This window comes from Exophiala xenobiotica, assembly GCF_000835505.1.
Source record: "Exophiala xenobiotica strain CBS 118157 unplaced genomic scaffold supercont1.3, whole genome shotgun sequence".
Taxonomy (NCBI): Eukaryota; Fungi; Ascomycota; class Eurotiomycetes; order Chaetothyriales; family Herpotrichiellaceae; genus Exophiala; species Exophiala xenobiotica.
In genome coordinates, this window is record NW_013562492.1 from 2,067,559 (window position 1) to 2,080,868 (window position 13,310).

The 13,310-nt window shown below is 53.1% G+C and overlaps 4 protein-coding genes across 4 annotated transcripts; 1 reads left to right on the forward strand and 3 right to left on the reverse strand.

Moving 5' to 3' along the window:
* Window positions 1–885: 885 nt before the first annotated feature.
* On the reverse strand, window positions 886–3,053 carry PV05_04973 (uncharacterized protein). Its single transcript, XM_013461435.1, has one exon. The coding sequence runs from the start codon at window positions 2,774–2,776 to the stop codon at window positions 1,199–1,201; it is 1,578 nt and encodes a 525-aa protein (XP_013316889.1). The 5' UTR covers window positions 2,777–3,053; the 3' UTR covers window positions 886–1,198.
* Window positions 3,054–3,248: 195 nt separating this feature from the next.
* PV05_04974 (uncharacterized protein) lies at window positions 3,249–4,997 on the forward strand. The gene is made up of 2 exons (XM_013461436.1): window positions 3,249–3,768; window positions 3,834–4,997. The coding sequence occupies exons 1-2, from the start codon at window positions 3,312–3,314 to the stop codon at window positions 3,998–4,000; spliced, it is 624 nt and encodes a 207-aa protein (XP_013316890.1). The 5' UTR covers window positions 3,249–3,311; the 3' UTR covers window positions 4,001–4,997.
* On the reverse strand, window positions 4,028–6,416 carry PV05_04975 (uncharacterized protein). Its single transcript, XM_013461437.1, has 2 exons — window positions 5,915–6,416; window positions 4,028–5,862 (listed from the first exon to the last, which is right to left on the reverse strand). The coding sequence occupies exons 1-2, from the start codon at window positions 6,198–6,200 to the stop codon at window positions 4,310–4,312; spliced, it is 1,839 nt and encodes a 612-aa protein (XP_013316891.1). The 5' UTR covers window positions 6,201–6,416; the 3' UTR covers window positions 4,028–4,309.
* A 169-nt stretch (window positions 6,417–6,585) lies between these two features.
* Window positions 6,586–12,172, reverse strand: PV05_04976 (uncharacterized protein). The gene is made up of 2 exons (XM_013461438.1): window positions 11,080–12,172; window positions 6,586–11,029 (listed from the first exon to the last, which is right to left on the reverse strand). The coding sequence occupies exon 2, from the start codon at window positions 10,977–10,979 to the stop codon at window positions 7,038–7,040; it is 3,942 nt and encodes a 1,313-aa protein (XP_013316892.1). The 5' UTR covers window positions 10,980–11,029; window positions 11,080–12,172; the 3' UTR covers window positions 6,586–7,037.
* Window positions 12,173–13,310: the final 1,138 nt, after the last annotated feature.

The window sequence follows — 13,310 nt, forward strand, 5'->3', positions numbered from 1 at the left end:
TTCAGTCCAGGCGGTGAAATGCCACGGAGAAATTATATTGGCCGAAATGTTAACGAGATAGCGGCGCTGTTCAGGCCTAGGTATGACCATCTTTGATTTGCCGGGAAATCGACGATCAACCTCCACAAGGTAGTATCAAGGACGAAAAATTACCGCCAGAAAATGCTTTGGTGTCGTATCCCTCAACAAAGGATCCCTCTTGCAGGATACAACAGTCAGATCTTGACAAAGAGAGGAGACGGAGCCGAAGAGGCGGCACGAGGTATTGAGGAACTGAGGAATTGAGGAACTGAGGAATTGAGGAACTGAGGAATTGAGGAACTGAGGAATTGAGGAATTGAGGAACTGAGGTATTGAGGAACTGAGGAATTGAGGAACTGAGGAATTGAGGAACTGAGGAATAAGGAGTCCTACTCGTGCCAAGTATGACATGTGTGAAACGGAGCAAGGCTAGGTACACTTGTAATGGCGAAGCTGGAATGCAGTGTCACCTCAGAAAGAGGAAGAACATGGGAATTTGCTCATCGAGACCGTGCCAGATGTTCCACGTCAGGGTCCATGGAGGAGATTCCAGGACGCATCCTTTCGTTCTGCCGGCAGAATCCTTCCCCGGCCACAAACCAGCCTCAGCAGCCTAAACTTTGACCAATGAGATTGAAAACCGGCCAACGACGGGACGGCATGCACAAACTAACCATTATCGGTACGGCCACTGGCCTAAAGTTGCTTCCTTTCAACCTTGTGCTCTGGGTGTCTGGGGCTTTTCCTTTCAGCCTTGTCACGTCACACATCACTCGTACACAGTAGAGTACCTAGAGTACCAGGTGTACGGAGCACGACGGGGGTACTCATAGCCAACCAAGGTGCACAGCTACACGACCCTTCGTGCTTTTCTTTATGGCTTTCTATTCACTGTACATTTCCAGTAGAAAAACATTGATCCCCCGAAAGATGATGTCGTATGTAGAGTAGAGCCCAAACAAGACTTCTTCTTCTCCTCCTCCCCTATACCCAAGCCCAGTTTCACCGGACATTCATCCCCATCGTCCTCTCTCCCTGAACGACTAATAGGGACCCTGGACCTTCACCTTGTGATCCTTGAACTTCCACTCTCACGCCTCCTCAATTCTCCAAGAAGCAGAGCGCCGACACCCATACAACCCTTTGCAACAGATCTTTGCTGGGCTGATCTCCGAATCTACTGAGCCTCCCTCCCTTCCTCCGTCTGCACCTCCTCGCTCCTCACTTCCGTCTTCTTCGGTAGGCCAATGTCAATCTCTCCTCTCAAGACCTTGATCAACACCATTGCCTGATCCTGCGCGGCCGGGGTATTCTTGCCCAAGTCATAAACCGCATTAATCAGTCCGAGCGCCGCCACGAACAACCACACATCGCCACCCCGGATCCCCCTCCACCATCCATGCTTGACACCGACCTTCCACAACGAATCCACGCTCGTCCTCGCCGTGTACAGTGTAGTCATATGCCCTGCCGGCGTGTTATCGAACACCTGAAACGTCCCTCCCAGCATTCCACCCAGAAAGAAGCGAAACTTGGGCAGAAACGACCGTGGGAACAGCGCTTGGAACAGACATATACTGCCCCACGCAACTCCGATCGAGCCTGAAATCGCCAACGTCGACCTCAAGATCGATTCCGAAAGCCGATTGAGCGATTTGATCGGATCACTGATGAACTTCTTGGCCTGCAACACCGAAAGGGCACCGTAGTACATTGCATAAAAGCGCGCCAGTTGTGGAAATGCCAGCAGATTCTGTCGTAAATAGGCCATGAAACACGACGGATCCGACGGATGGATCAAAGCGCATGATAGTTTGGAGATCGCCGGATGCGCCCGCGAAGTGATCGGTGAGATGACAGGATCGATCCCTTGAGGCAATGTGTTGGGATTGTTCGGTCGTAAGATGGGCGACACAAAGGGCGGCCATCGGAGTCTCGCCATCTGGGCCAACCCGTCGACAATGTCATTTGACGATGGCCAAGCGACTTTCGCTGACAAATTTGCCGGTCGCCGCTGGATATATTCTGGCGTGTAGCCCAAAATGAAGGACCCATAGGCTTCCGGGAAGCAGTCTCGATCGAATACGAATGCATGGAGTAACTGCCCCTGGGATAGTGCAAAGAGAAGCCAACTCCCCATCCAGTTAGGTTTGTTCTTGATGAGCTTGGTTTGTTCGATAGCCGCATACCCCACCTCCAACGCTCTGCAAGCGACATATATCGCCAGGGTGACTCGCAGTTGATCAGCCGGACATATTCCCAACGCGAACCCCGAAAGACTAGCGCCAATGGCTGGAGCAATGCGCGAGGTGAGCGCTGCATATATTCTCGGATACCGCTCTCTGATGCTCTTCACTTTTTCGTGCAGAAGCTGCAATCTCAAACGAGACAATATGCGGTACAGGACGGAATGAAGGAAAAGAAGCGAGGACAGTGATATAGCCAACTTGGATTTCGATGCCACAAGTGGTTTCTTCGAGCGCGTCGCAGTTGGAGACTGGCGTGCCGACAAACGGCCCAACAGATATTCCGCTCCTTCCAAAGAACCAAGTGTAGCTAGGAAGACGCGCGTGGCGGAGCGAAAGGCTGCCGCATTGTGATGGTCTCGTTGAGAGGCCGAATCGGAGGTGTGGCTGTCCTGTTCTTTCTCGACAGTCGACGCTGGTTCAGGTGACGTTCGTAACAGGTATTTGCGCAACAGGCCGTATTCGCGCTCATTCAGTACAAATCGTATAGGGATAGGTGGAGGCGCCATAGCTGCCGACCTCCAGTTGCAGTCTGATATATGCTCTCCAGTGCGATGGGTCCGCTTCAATTGACGGCCCAATGATTTCAATGCCCGAGGCACTATCAAACAGGCAGAGGCTCCCTAACCGGCGCGTCGTGAGGCTCGAGGCTGGCAATCCTCGTTGGCAGGTGCCTCTCCCTGAAAGACAGTGTCGGCTTGTCGACGAAAGCGAAGACTGATGAATCTGTTGTTGTAAGAAGGGAAAGGAGAAAAAAACGTTGGAAAGAAGGATGCCTTGTTCGACACGTCAAGTTGCCCATTGAAATGATGTGGGGTGAGCTTCAGTTCCACATGCATTTCCTTCAATTTGTGGGGGAAGCACAATGCGGTCTTTTTACTCCGCCGTTCTATTCCTTCGTTCAAGCACTCACCTACTCAACCGCAAATCTCCATGCACCTCGTCAAGAGTCAAGGGTCAAGGGTCAATCGACAACGACCAGGACGATATTCGCTATCTTCCCATGAGCCGTTCTCGCAACGAGGACTCACGCGTCCGTCCATAATGCGCCTCCTATCCTCACCGTTCCCTCTCCTCCTAATCCTTATCTGTCTCCTCCAACCAACTCTCAGCGCCAAATCGACCGCAACCTCCTTCTGCAAATGCATCTGCTTCAACAACAGCACCATCATCGCCCTGAACCCGCCTCCTTCCTCGACCCGAGCCGCCCGACCACATAACCTAGACGTCCGCTCGCCAGCCGTCCACGCAGGAGCAGGCCTATTCCCAGGCAGAGACACAGACGACGAAGAAGACAGGGCCGCAGCCGCAGCCTCAGCCTCAGCCGCTGCCGCTCCCAAAGAAGACGACGGCGACGATGCCAACGACCACCCACCAGCTGCCCAACCGCACAAACATCACAAGCTCACATGCGCCGACTGCACGCGCGCATTCTGCCTCGACTACAATCTGCCCATATGCAAAAACGCCGGGGAAGAAGACGTGTTCACTACTTGCTTCCGTATGTCCTTTACCCTTTCCCCTTTTGCATGAGTCCTACCCGTCCATGTGCTGACAGAACCATAGAGCGCGATTCTCTCAAGGATGAAACGGTCGTCGTTGTCTTCATCTTCGCCACAGCCGGTCTCCTGGGCTGGGCTCTGGTAAAACCCTGGATCGACCGGCTCAGGGAGCGGAATACATTCATGCCGCTCCCTCAACGTGATGGACCTCGTACGAACAGTGGTCGATGACAGTATTTGATATGAGGCGTGCATTATGTGCATTCACGCCTTCCATTATCTTCATTCGCATACACAGGGGTATCTAGCTCACTGTATTGCTCAGCTTCATCTGGTCTCGTTCGCATTGTATTCGCCACAAGAAAGCACGCCTGAACCCAACATGACCAGCACACAAATCACGAAGCTGATGGATTATCCACACCAAGATGCTGCCAGTAATTACCCATTTTTCCATGCAAGAGAGAACGCTGAAGTCGACTTTTTTTCAACGCTGGCTAAGAACGCTGCTTTCATGTCTGAAGAAAGGGTACATCCCTCTCATTTGGAAGGAAGAAGGAATCCAACTCGTTCTCTCTGAAGAACGCCTCCATCCCAATCTTCTTTCCAACCAACTGGTTCCCACAAGGTCGCGTTCACCATGCGAGCTTTGTTGGAGACGGATCGCAAATCCAAGACTTTTTGGCGACGGGCTTCACGCTCACTAACGACGTTGGCCATAAGTTGGGAAGCCTCGGAAATATCGCGTGTTTGAAGAATAGAATTGAAGCAGTAAAGATGCTCGAAATCCACGTTGACGAGGATGTTCGAAGCCACCGTATCTCTGAAAGTGGAAGCCGTGGGCAAGATCTCGGATTGTGGCGAGGTTGGTGACATATCGGCTGACGACGGCATAGAGCCGAAGACCATCGAAGCCAACGCCGGGTTATGTTTCGGACGGCCACTGTCGGGCTGTGGGAGGCGAGAGGCGAAGTGGATTGGTGTCGAATTTGTGTCGATTTTGAACTTGCTGATGTCCATCCGAGTTGCCAAGAAGTGTAGGATTGACCTGATCATGGCGTTGCTGGCGACAACATAATCTGATCCGGTCGTGTTCTTATTGGAAGACACCACTGGAGCATTGGCGAGCTCCATCGCATGCTTGTAGGTGATCTCAAGAATGTCCCAATCGAGGTAGTTAGACAAGAGTCTCTCTGCACATGCAGACACCTGTTCGATGCCTAGTTCGATGCCGGCGACCCAGTAAGACAAAATGTAGTCCAGGTTCTGAATTCTGGCCGCATGGAAGTCCGGACCCGGGTGTGGTTGAACAAGATGTGACAAGACCGTGTCAGAGTACAGGAAGCGCAAGGCGGCTTCGAAGGCGTGTGGAAGCACATAGCGGGCAGGATAAAGGTTGATGGAGTTGCCAGCATAGCTCGTTGATGATTGACGTTGCATCAATCGACGGAGTCGTCCACTTCGCAACATCATTATGGAATGAGCATAGATAATGTAAGGCTGCGCACCCGGTGGATTGACTTGAATGGCCCAGTCGACGCCCTCTTTAGTGTTGGCCAATTGGAGTAGATGGTCCTGTAACGGAACCAGGCCATTGAAGACTCTCGGCTGTTGGAAAGAGTCGAACTGACTGGAGGGCGCCGTCGTCGGCTCGTGGAAGCCGTTAGTGTTCTCCTCGGGGTTGGCCGCAGAAACGGAGTCTTGTGTTGCCTGATCATCTTCATAGTTCTGCCCTTCCTCTTCGGGTGTGAACGTGCCATTTTCACGTGGCGGGGTGTCTTGTAATGTACCATTCACAGCGTCGAACGTGCTTGGTTCGTCTGACCGCGCAGATCCTTCAAGTTCCTGCACGTCTTGCTCAGATTCTTCACCAGCTCCAACACTCGCAATCTGAGAAGACGGAGAGGGCTGTTCCTTGTCATAATCACCAGTCTCTTGCAACTCTTCAGTGCCGTGGGTGGATCCTCCTCCTTCTTCACTAGACGGTTGTTGGACTTCGTCATGATGCACAGGTGTTTCAGGTAAGTCACCCTTTGTTGGTTTGTCGTCACTCGTTGTCCCGAGTGGCTCTTGAGGAGTGTCTGCGGAGGAACCTGTCATGATGAGTCAGTGAGTAAGAGTAATTTTCATGGGCGGCACACTGACCAGCGAGTTCAGTAATGTCTTTCTCTTCAGGCAAGGCTTCTAAAGGAGCTTCTGGCTCAGTGACCACGACTGGAGCAGCTGCTGTTGTGTCGCTAGGTACTTGATTGTCTCCATTGACAGCAGTGCTCAGTGTTGAGATTGACTCAACCTTTTCAGTCTCAGCCTGCGCTGGAGCGGGTTTTTGGCTCGGCTTGCCCTTTAGTCCAGGTATCAGAGGTAGCGCAGGTTGAACCATACGACCCTGGGGTCTTTTTCTTTGGCCGCTACTCGTAGGATTTGGTGCCATGTTGACGGGAGGTGAGCGGTGCGGGTGAAGGCGACCGGTTTTGCACCATGGAGATGAGAATCAAACGACAAAGCCGTTCAAGAGGCAAGAGACAAGAAAATGGACAAGAGCCACGCAGCCAATGCCGCTCTAGAGCATGGTAATGTTCACAACAGCAACGGAGCAGTGAACAGCGTGTTCATCAAGAACTCATGCTCTGATTAATTACTGATTCACTCTGGCGGGGAAGAAGTTCTAGGTACGACATTTAGATGACCACTTCTCCGCATTCGCATTCGCATTCGCCGCTTGGCGAACAGGCCGGCATGGCACAGCCTTGTTCAGCCTTGTAGGTCCCGGACAGCATTGACCAAGTTGACGTGGTTGCTTAGGTACATGAGTGGCATCAGTTCCAGGCTAGCAGCTTTTACAGACCGTAGCATTGCATTTCCACATTCGTGTCTCGGGTATCCTAACTAAGGTAAACAAGCTAGATTCCTTGTATTCACCTTACACTTTTCACTTTTGTTCCCAATTGCGATACTCCTTGTCCGCTTCAATCCGCCTTGACAATGTCTGCACAATGTGCCCCAAAAAGCGTCAGCCCACATATCATACTCTGTCCCTGTTATATGGGAATCTTGGTCGTAATCTAGCGACAAAAGTCTCCCAGGAAAAGGTCGTCGCCGTACCATACAAAACTTGAAAAATCTAACCGAGGCCGTCTCAAGAAAGAAAAAGCGCATGTCCACTATTCAAACCATTATGCCGTGATACACATACTAACACAGGATGTTCAAAGGAAAAGATGTTTGTTCAGAAGGTTGATTTTGCCATGTGACGAGGATTGCCGATATTTCAGAACATGCCGCCGTCTTGGTGCAGGCCTAGGGACGTCGCGCTTCTGTTCGGGAAGACTGGCAACGCGGGGCTGCGCAGTTTCTCTCGACCAAACTCGGCCAACATGGCCTGGTTCCGCGCTTTAGCAGCCATGCTGCCGCCTTCACTGCTGATCTTCCTCAATCTGTTTCGCTGACGAGGAGCTGGCTTATGTTGCTGTTGCTGTTGATCGATGAATGCATGCTGAGTAGCTGTTGGTCCGAATCCTTGAACGCTGGGTGAGGCTGGCGTTGAAGGCATAGGTGAGCCGACCCGAGAACTAGAATACCCATCAGTACTTTCAGTCATGGTGCCAGCACGTCGGCGTTGTGGATTCATTGCTGGAACCGGCGGAATGGCAATCTCCCTTGGGCGAGGTCCATTGGGTAGGCCGACAAGAGGGACCGAAGAAGTGCTGGATATGAATGTAGGTTCAGAAATCATCCCTTTAGTGACGGACTTCTTGCGTGCGCTAATCATAGTCTGCCTGTTCTCGTTTGGTGTTGATCGACCAGTAGTTGTAGGAGGCTGTGGGATTGGTCCAGAGGGCGATGGAAGGGCAGCTGGGAAGGCGGAAGGGTGACCAGGAAGACCGGGCGACAACCCAGGAGGGGCAAAAGGGCTGATAGGAGAGTGAGGAAAAGGTGGGCGAGGTGAAGGTCTCGGCGCGTTCAGTGCCGTTGCCCCTTCTCCTAGCCGCGGAGTGCCCGTCATTGTAGGGGTTGCTGCCCGGCCGTCAAAGTAGCCTGATGGTCCTGGCCGAGTACCACTGGGTCGTCGATTTGACATGGCTGAGGCGGATCTCTCGTAATTTCGACCCTCGACTGGAGGCGGACCGCGGGGAGGTCCATGATGGCCGTGAGGGCCATGAGAAGGACCGTAGGAACGTTGCTGCTCCCCACGTTGGAAAGGGCCTTGTCTGCCATATTCAGTTGGTGGATGTGGTTTTTCTTCTCGGTAGCGACCTGTTCTGCTGCGTGACCTCTCAGCAGCCTCAGACTCTGCTCGATCGCGTCTCTGTCCCTTGAGAGTTGGAGTCGCGGAACGTTGGCGTGACCGCTCAAATTCTTCTTGCGAGTGGTGTTGCCATGGTCCTGGTCGGGATGGTCCTGGTGTTAGTCGGCCATTAGAGCTCTCGAGATCGGCCGGCCGTTGTCTTGGAGGAGGCCGCCTTCCGTATTCGTCGTAGCTATCATCAAACTCAGCCCGACCACCCACATTCGGCGACCTCCCTCCCATCGCTGGGCTTGCGGCGGCATTGATTCCCAGCATCTTCATCGCTTTAGGCTGAGGCTCATTATCTCTGGGAACAAGAGACGTCTTGCTTGTCTTGTGTCGAAGTGCGTGCAATGCCTGGGCGGCTGGGTTCTGGAGCGCTGGACGTGGCCCGGGGCTTTGTGAGCGCTTCTCGGCTTCGACCACTCCTTTCAGACCCTCCTGAATTCTTCGAGCACGCTCAGCGAGCTCATTGCCGAATTCTTTTTGAGTCTCGGTGCTCTCCTCTCGATGATGACTTGGCATCATGTCATTCTGCCATTGTCTTGTTGCTGGATGTTCGTCCATTGGTGCAGGCGCACTGCTGCCCAAGACCTGTTGAGCTTTCGAGGCCGCATGATTTCTGTGGGACATAGCTTGCCCGAGGATCTGCTGGGCTTTGTGGGACATCGATGGAATAAGATCATTTGATGAAGGCTCCAGTGGACTTCGTTGGTGACGATGCGCATTGTCAAATTCCCAAGGGTCGCTATGCGTGCTCTCAGGTGGATTGATAGTGCGGGCAGTCGAAGCAATGGATGGTTCCCGCTCACGGAAGGAAGAGTTCCCCTGCGGGCCTTGAAGCATTCCAGGGGATGGCGGCGGCATCATTGACGATCTATCGCTGTCATGTCGCAGATGAGTTCGAATCAAGCCACTCAGTCCCAGACCAGTGGCTGGTCCTAGCGTAGGCGAGTCAACATCTTTGGAGTTGGATATGCGATGTAGAGAATCGGATGTATCAGGAGTGTCGTGAAGGACAGAAGGAGAAGAAGTCTCGGCAGATGCATCTGAATGCGGCCGGGCGTCGTGAACAGTAGAGATTTGTCCCCCAAAATCAGAGTCTTGAGAATCATCTCGGAGCGCCGGATGCACATCCATAGGTGCTAGACGAGGCGGCGGCTCATACCGACCCAGCATTGGACTGTCAAGATCGGCCTCTTCCTCCTCCTCATCACTGCCATCAGAGGCGTTGAAGAAAGTTCCCCTTGTTGCTGCAGGCTGATCCATGAGCGTCTTTGGTACTCCAGGTCGGCTATTTGGAGCTGCTGGAGCAGGTTTAGTTGCTTGAATGGCTTTGTACTCTTCATTTTGTCGCCTGATAAGCGCTTCAACTTTGGCTTGGACCTGGGCAGCATCCGTCGACGAAGCAGCGGATTGTGCCCTTGACCTACCAGCAGCTCTGTTTGGCTCTTGGGAACGCGGGAAGGCTGCGGGAGAAGGAATGCTAGGGTTGGCTGCTTTGCTGGAGTCAATGCCGCGATCCGCAGAGTCATGCTCCGTCTCATTGCCAGAGGGATGTGCTCCATACATTTGCAACTGTCTTTCTTCGAACTTTCGTTCATCGAATTGTTGCTGAGGTCGGTTGAAAAGTCCCATGGCGGTGGCTTTCCCACGATCATTCGGCTGCAAGCTTCTAGCGTAGACATCATCGTCTTGGTCGTCCACGGTGGGTGAAGCGGTTTGATATCTCCTCAAAGTGCCCACCGACGGCTTGAGGCCGAAATCAAGCGAGGCCAACCCTTGGGTCTGGATTGAAGGGGGAGGACTTATGGCTCGGGGAGTAAGTGTGGGGAATGGGGATGTTGATCGGGTGTACCTTTCGGAGAGATTGGTCACACTCTTGGATTGGGAGAGATCACGGCTGAAAGAGGGCGACGAGGGTAGAGGAGGCTGGCTGAACTGGTCGGAAGTTTGGGCTGCTTTTCGAGATTCTGAGGAGGGATTTCGTCTCAGGAAATTGTCTTCGCTGCCATAGTCGGAGTTATTTCCCTTTGAGTGAGAACCAGCACTCAGCTGGCTCTGCCTCGGTATAGGGGAGTCGGACACCACCGAAGTGGCAGCTGTTGACGTGCGTCGATTAGAGGGGCCAGATGCGACGGAGGAGGTTGTGGCCCTGCTTTTACTGAAGCCTGTAGAAGGAGTGTTCACGATGCTGCTGCGTTCGTGGTCATCGGTCTCCGTACTGACCGGGCGTTCGGGGAACTCATCGCGCTGCTCGTCGTCCTCCTCCTCCTCTCCTCTCCCTTCCCGCTCATGGCCCGCCTGAAGGCGAAGCTGTTGGAAACTCGACATGGCGACGTCGTTTTGGTAGACGTGTTTGGTGGACGTCAAAGGAGTCTGTCTGCCACTCAAATCTCTCGAGGAGCCAGTCCCCGGAATTCTATACATTTTCTGACGGCCGCTGAAGAGGTTGTTGCCGTCTGTCGGTCTTGATCGGTTCACAACACTACCTGTGTCGTCGACTTCGGAAAAGGAGTGAGACCGCTCCGTGTCGGCAAAGGGCGGTCTGATGGGGGTGTGGATGGATTCGACCTCGGCGATATCTGTGAGGGCATTGTGACCGAAGACATTGAGACGAGAGGCTCGCTTTGGGAACAGTACGCTGTCGTCGCTTGCCTTGCCGACCTTTGTGTTCGGGTCATCCTGCTCTCTAAGCATGCTGAACCGGGCGGAGAGGCCGGGCATCAGCAGACTAGTTCTGAAGTCCTTGGTATCAGGAAGAGCCATGGCAAGATCGATTTCCGGTTTTATCTCGACGACATTTTTCTGCTTGCGTTTCAGGCTTCGGGACATCTTTGACATCGAAGGACTACCAGCGCGCTCGGCCTGAGGCATGATGTATGCATCATCCTTGGCCTTGGCCTTCTTCTTGAATACGTTCATGGTGAAAATGGCTGAAAGGAGAAACAAATAAAGAGTGTAATAAAGTTTGACTAGACGACAGGTCAGCAGGCTGGCCACAAGGTGCTCACAGCATCCATACCGAACTAAAAGAGTGACTCGATGATGTGGGATGGTGTACCGGTTATTGTTCCATTAGGGATGTGGTCTCAGGAGAAGTGCTTCCTCGGGAAGTTCGAGGCGGCGCAATAGCGGCCTTCGAATTGAACGATTGAACCAGTCAATGCGGACTGCGGCAGACCAGTTCAAGATGAAGAGGTTGCGCAACGCGGTGCGGTGGCGGACACCTGCCACGGTATGTGTATGTGTGTTGTGTGTGCGAACAATGAATGTATTTTTGTGTGATCTCGACGAGAACGAGGGTGGCGCTTCCCCTTCTCTTCGGCTGTCTCGTCTTCCCACCACGAAAATGTATCAGTCAGGGTGGGACGTATCTGAGACGGCAAAGGCGCCGAAGTGTTGGGGGGCGACGAGACCGTAAACGAGTGGTGGTCTTGGGTGCCAAAGAGAAAAGAGTGACAAGGTCGGATAGGAATGAGTGAGGATGTTCAACAAGTCATGAGCAGAACGAGATGATGAGATGAGCGCGTCGCAGTTAAGTCTGGTCAGCATAAGAAAGACGGTCGTGTGTCGAGCTTCCGGTGGTTTCGGACTAGGATCGAGGCTGGAAGATACAGCCAGGCTCTTGCAGGTGGAAGGTGGTTTTCCGAGTAGGTGGGCGGGCTTGTCAAACGAGTCGACGATCCTGACCCAGGAACGTTACTGTAAGGCTGGTCGACGGAGGTGTGTAGAATTTGACAGCTGAACCAGCAGAGCGAACAGAACAAGCGCCAGGTAAGACGACTATGGCGCTCAATTCCTCGGCAAGGTGGGTGCCGGACGAGGTTGACGCGTGCGGATGGAAAGTAGACTTGACACGGTCGAGCAAATTGATGAGCAGGGGAGTTTCTCGGAGGGCTGAAGGCGAGGATGCGAGAAAAGGACTCTTTCCCAGGATGATGGGCGGTGCGGACACAGAGGCGTTGCATCCACGATGACGGTGGTTTGAGAAGTTGGCGAGGTGGTGAGGCCTCCCCGTTGTTCCCAGCGAGGCTAATCAAACAGTGCGTGTCGCGGATCAGCGACGTGGGTACGTGGGTGTCTTTTTTGTGGAGATGGCAGACGGGCAATAAAAGAAGGGCCCCAAAGACTCGGAGTCAAGAGTCAAGACAGACTTTACGCTGGGGGATCTTTGGAGGGCGGAGAGATTTTGACAGATTTTGACAGATGTCAAACTTCAATAGACAGGGCTAGGTCATGCTCAATATTAATATCAGACCATGGGTCGAGAAAGTTGGGCTGGTCACACAGCAGTTGTGCTCGGGCGAAGAATAGGGAATAGGGAATAGGGAATAGGGGATTGACCACAAGAAGTGACTCGAGCGACATTCCGAAGTGCTGGTTACACAGTTGTCAGAGCAATACTCCGTAGCAAAGTGCTAATCAGGGAGTTCCCAGCATCGTTGCAAGGTTGAGAGACGGTCGCCTCGTGGCCTCATGGGAGCCATCCGAGAGAAAGGCGCCCCACCGCTAGGATACAATCAGTGGCTGATAGCAAAAGCAGCGGATGCGGAATGGGACAAGGGGAATAGGAAAGGCGAGAAAGACCAGGAAAAGCCTGGGAGGGGAGAGGAAGAGGGAAGACGAGGATAGATTAGCGTGTCGCAGGTTGTGTGATTGAGGCCGAATTGGGGGATGGCAGGATGAAGATGAGGCAGCAGGAAACAGGAACACCAAGAGCAGAGCAAGTGACTGGCAGATGCAGGTACAAGGTACGAGGTACCACTGGCACCATTATTATTGGGTATCCAGAGGTGAGTCGTGACTCGGTGACTACGTTAGTAGTACATAGGTTAGTATCGGCAGATCATCGCACGTTAAACGGCGGCACAAGGCGGCTATCTGCATGAGGAAGGGAACGGAAACCTCCTTACGGGTCGAAAGGCACCGACATGTTTGATGACAGAATCCAGTCCTGTCATGTAGAATCATACTGGTCAGCATACCATAGTAGTAGTTAGAGTCAACCAGTCTTCAGCTCGGCACAGCATAGCACGGCTTCTGTCTTTTCTTTTTGATCCCTTCCCTCCTTTTGTGGTTGGTACGGAGGACGGAGTACATGTATCAGAGATCGAAGGCGGTCTCGAGTTAACGCAGCCTGATGTTTCAATGGCGGCCGCGGCGCTTCGGGAACATCCTCCCATGATCCTCCCATGATCCTCCCAGGCTTGTCTGGGGCTAGTGTAGGGCCTCTGGCTTTATAGAGGCCCAATC

What these genes read in the sequence shown, in the direction of transcription:
- PV05_04973 (XM_013461435.1), bottom strand. Translation starts at nt 2,776, where the DNA reads ATGGCGCCTCCACCTATCCCTATACGATTTGTACTGAATGAGCGCGAA.
- PV05_04974 (XM_013461436.1), top strand. Translation starts at nt 3,312, where the DNA reads ATGCGCCTCCTATCCTCACCGTTCCCTCTCCTCCTAATCCTTATCTGT. An exon ending in CGTGTTCACTACTTGCTTCC is followed by an intron (nt 3,769 to 3,833) that starts GTATGTCCTTTA and finishes ACAGAACCATAG; the next exon opens with AGCGCGATTCTCTCAAGGAT.
- PV05_04975 (XM_013461437.1), bottom strand. Translation starts at nt 6,200, where the DNA reads ATGGCACCAAATCCTACGAGTAGCGGCCAAAGAAAAAGACCCCAGGGT. An exon ending in AGACATTACTGAACTCGCTG is followed by an intron (nt 5,863 to 5,914) that starts GTCAGTGTGCCG and finishes TCATCATGACAG; the next exon opens with GTTCCTCCGCAGACACTCCT.
- PV05_04976 (XM_013461438.1), bottom strand. Translation starts at nt 10,979, where the DNA reads ATGAACGTATTCAAGAAGAAGGCCAAGGCCAAGGATGATGCATACATC.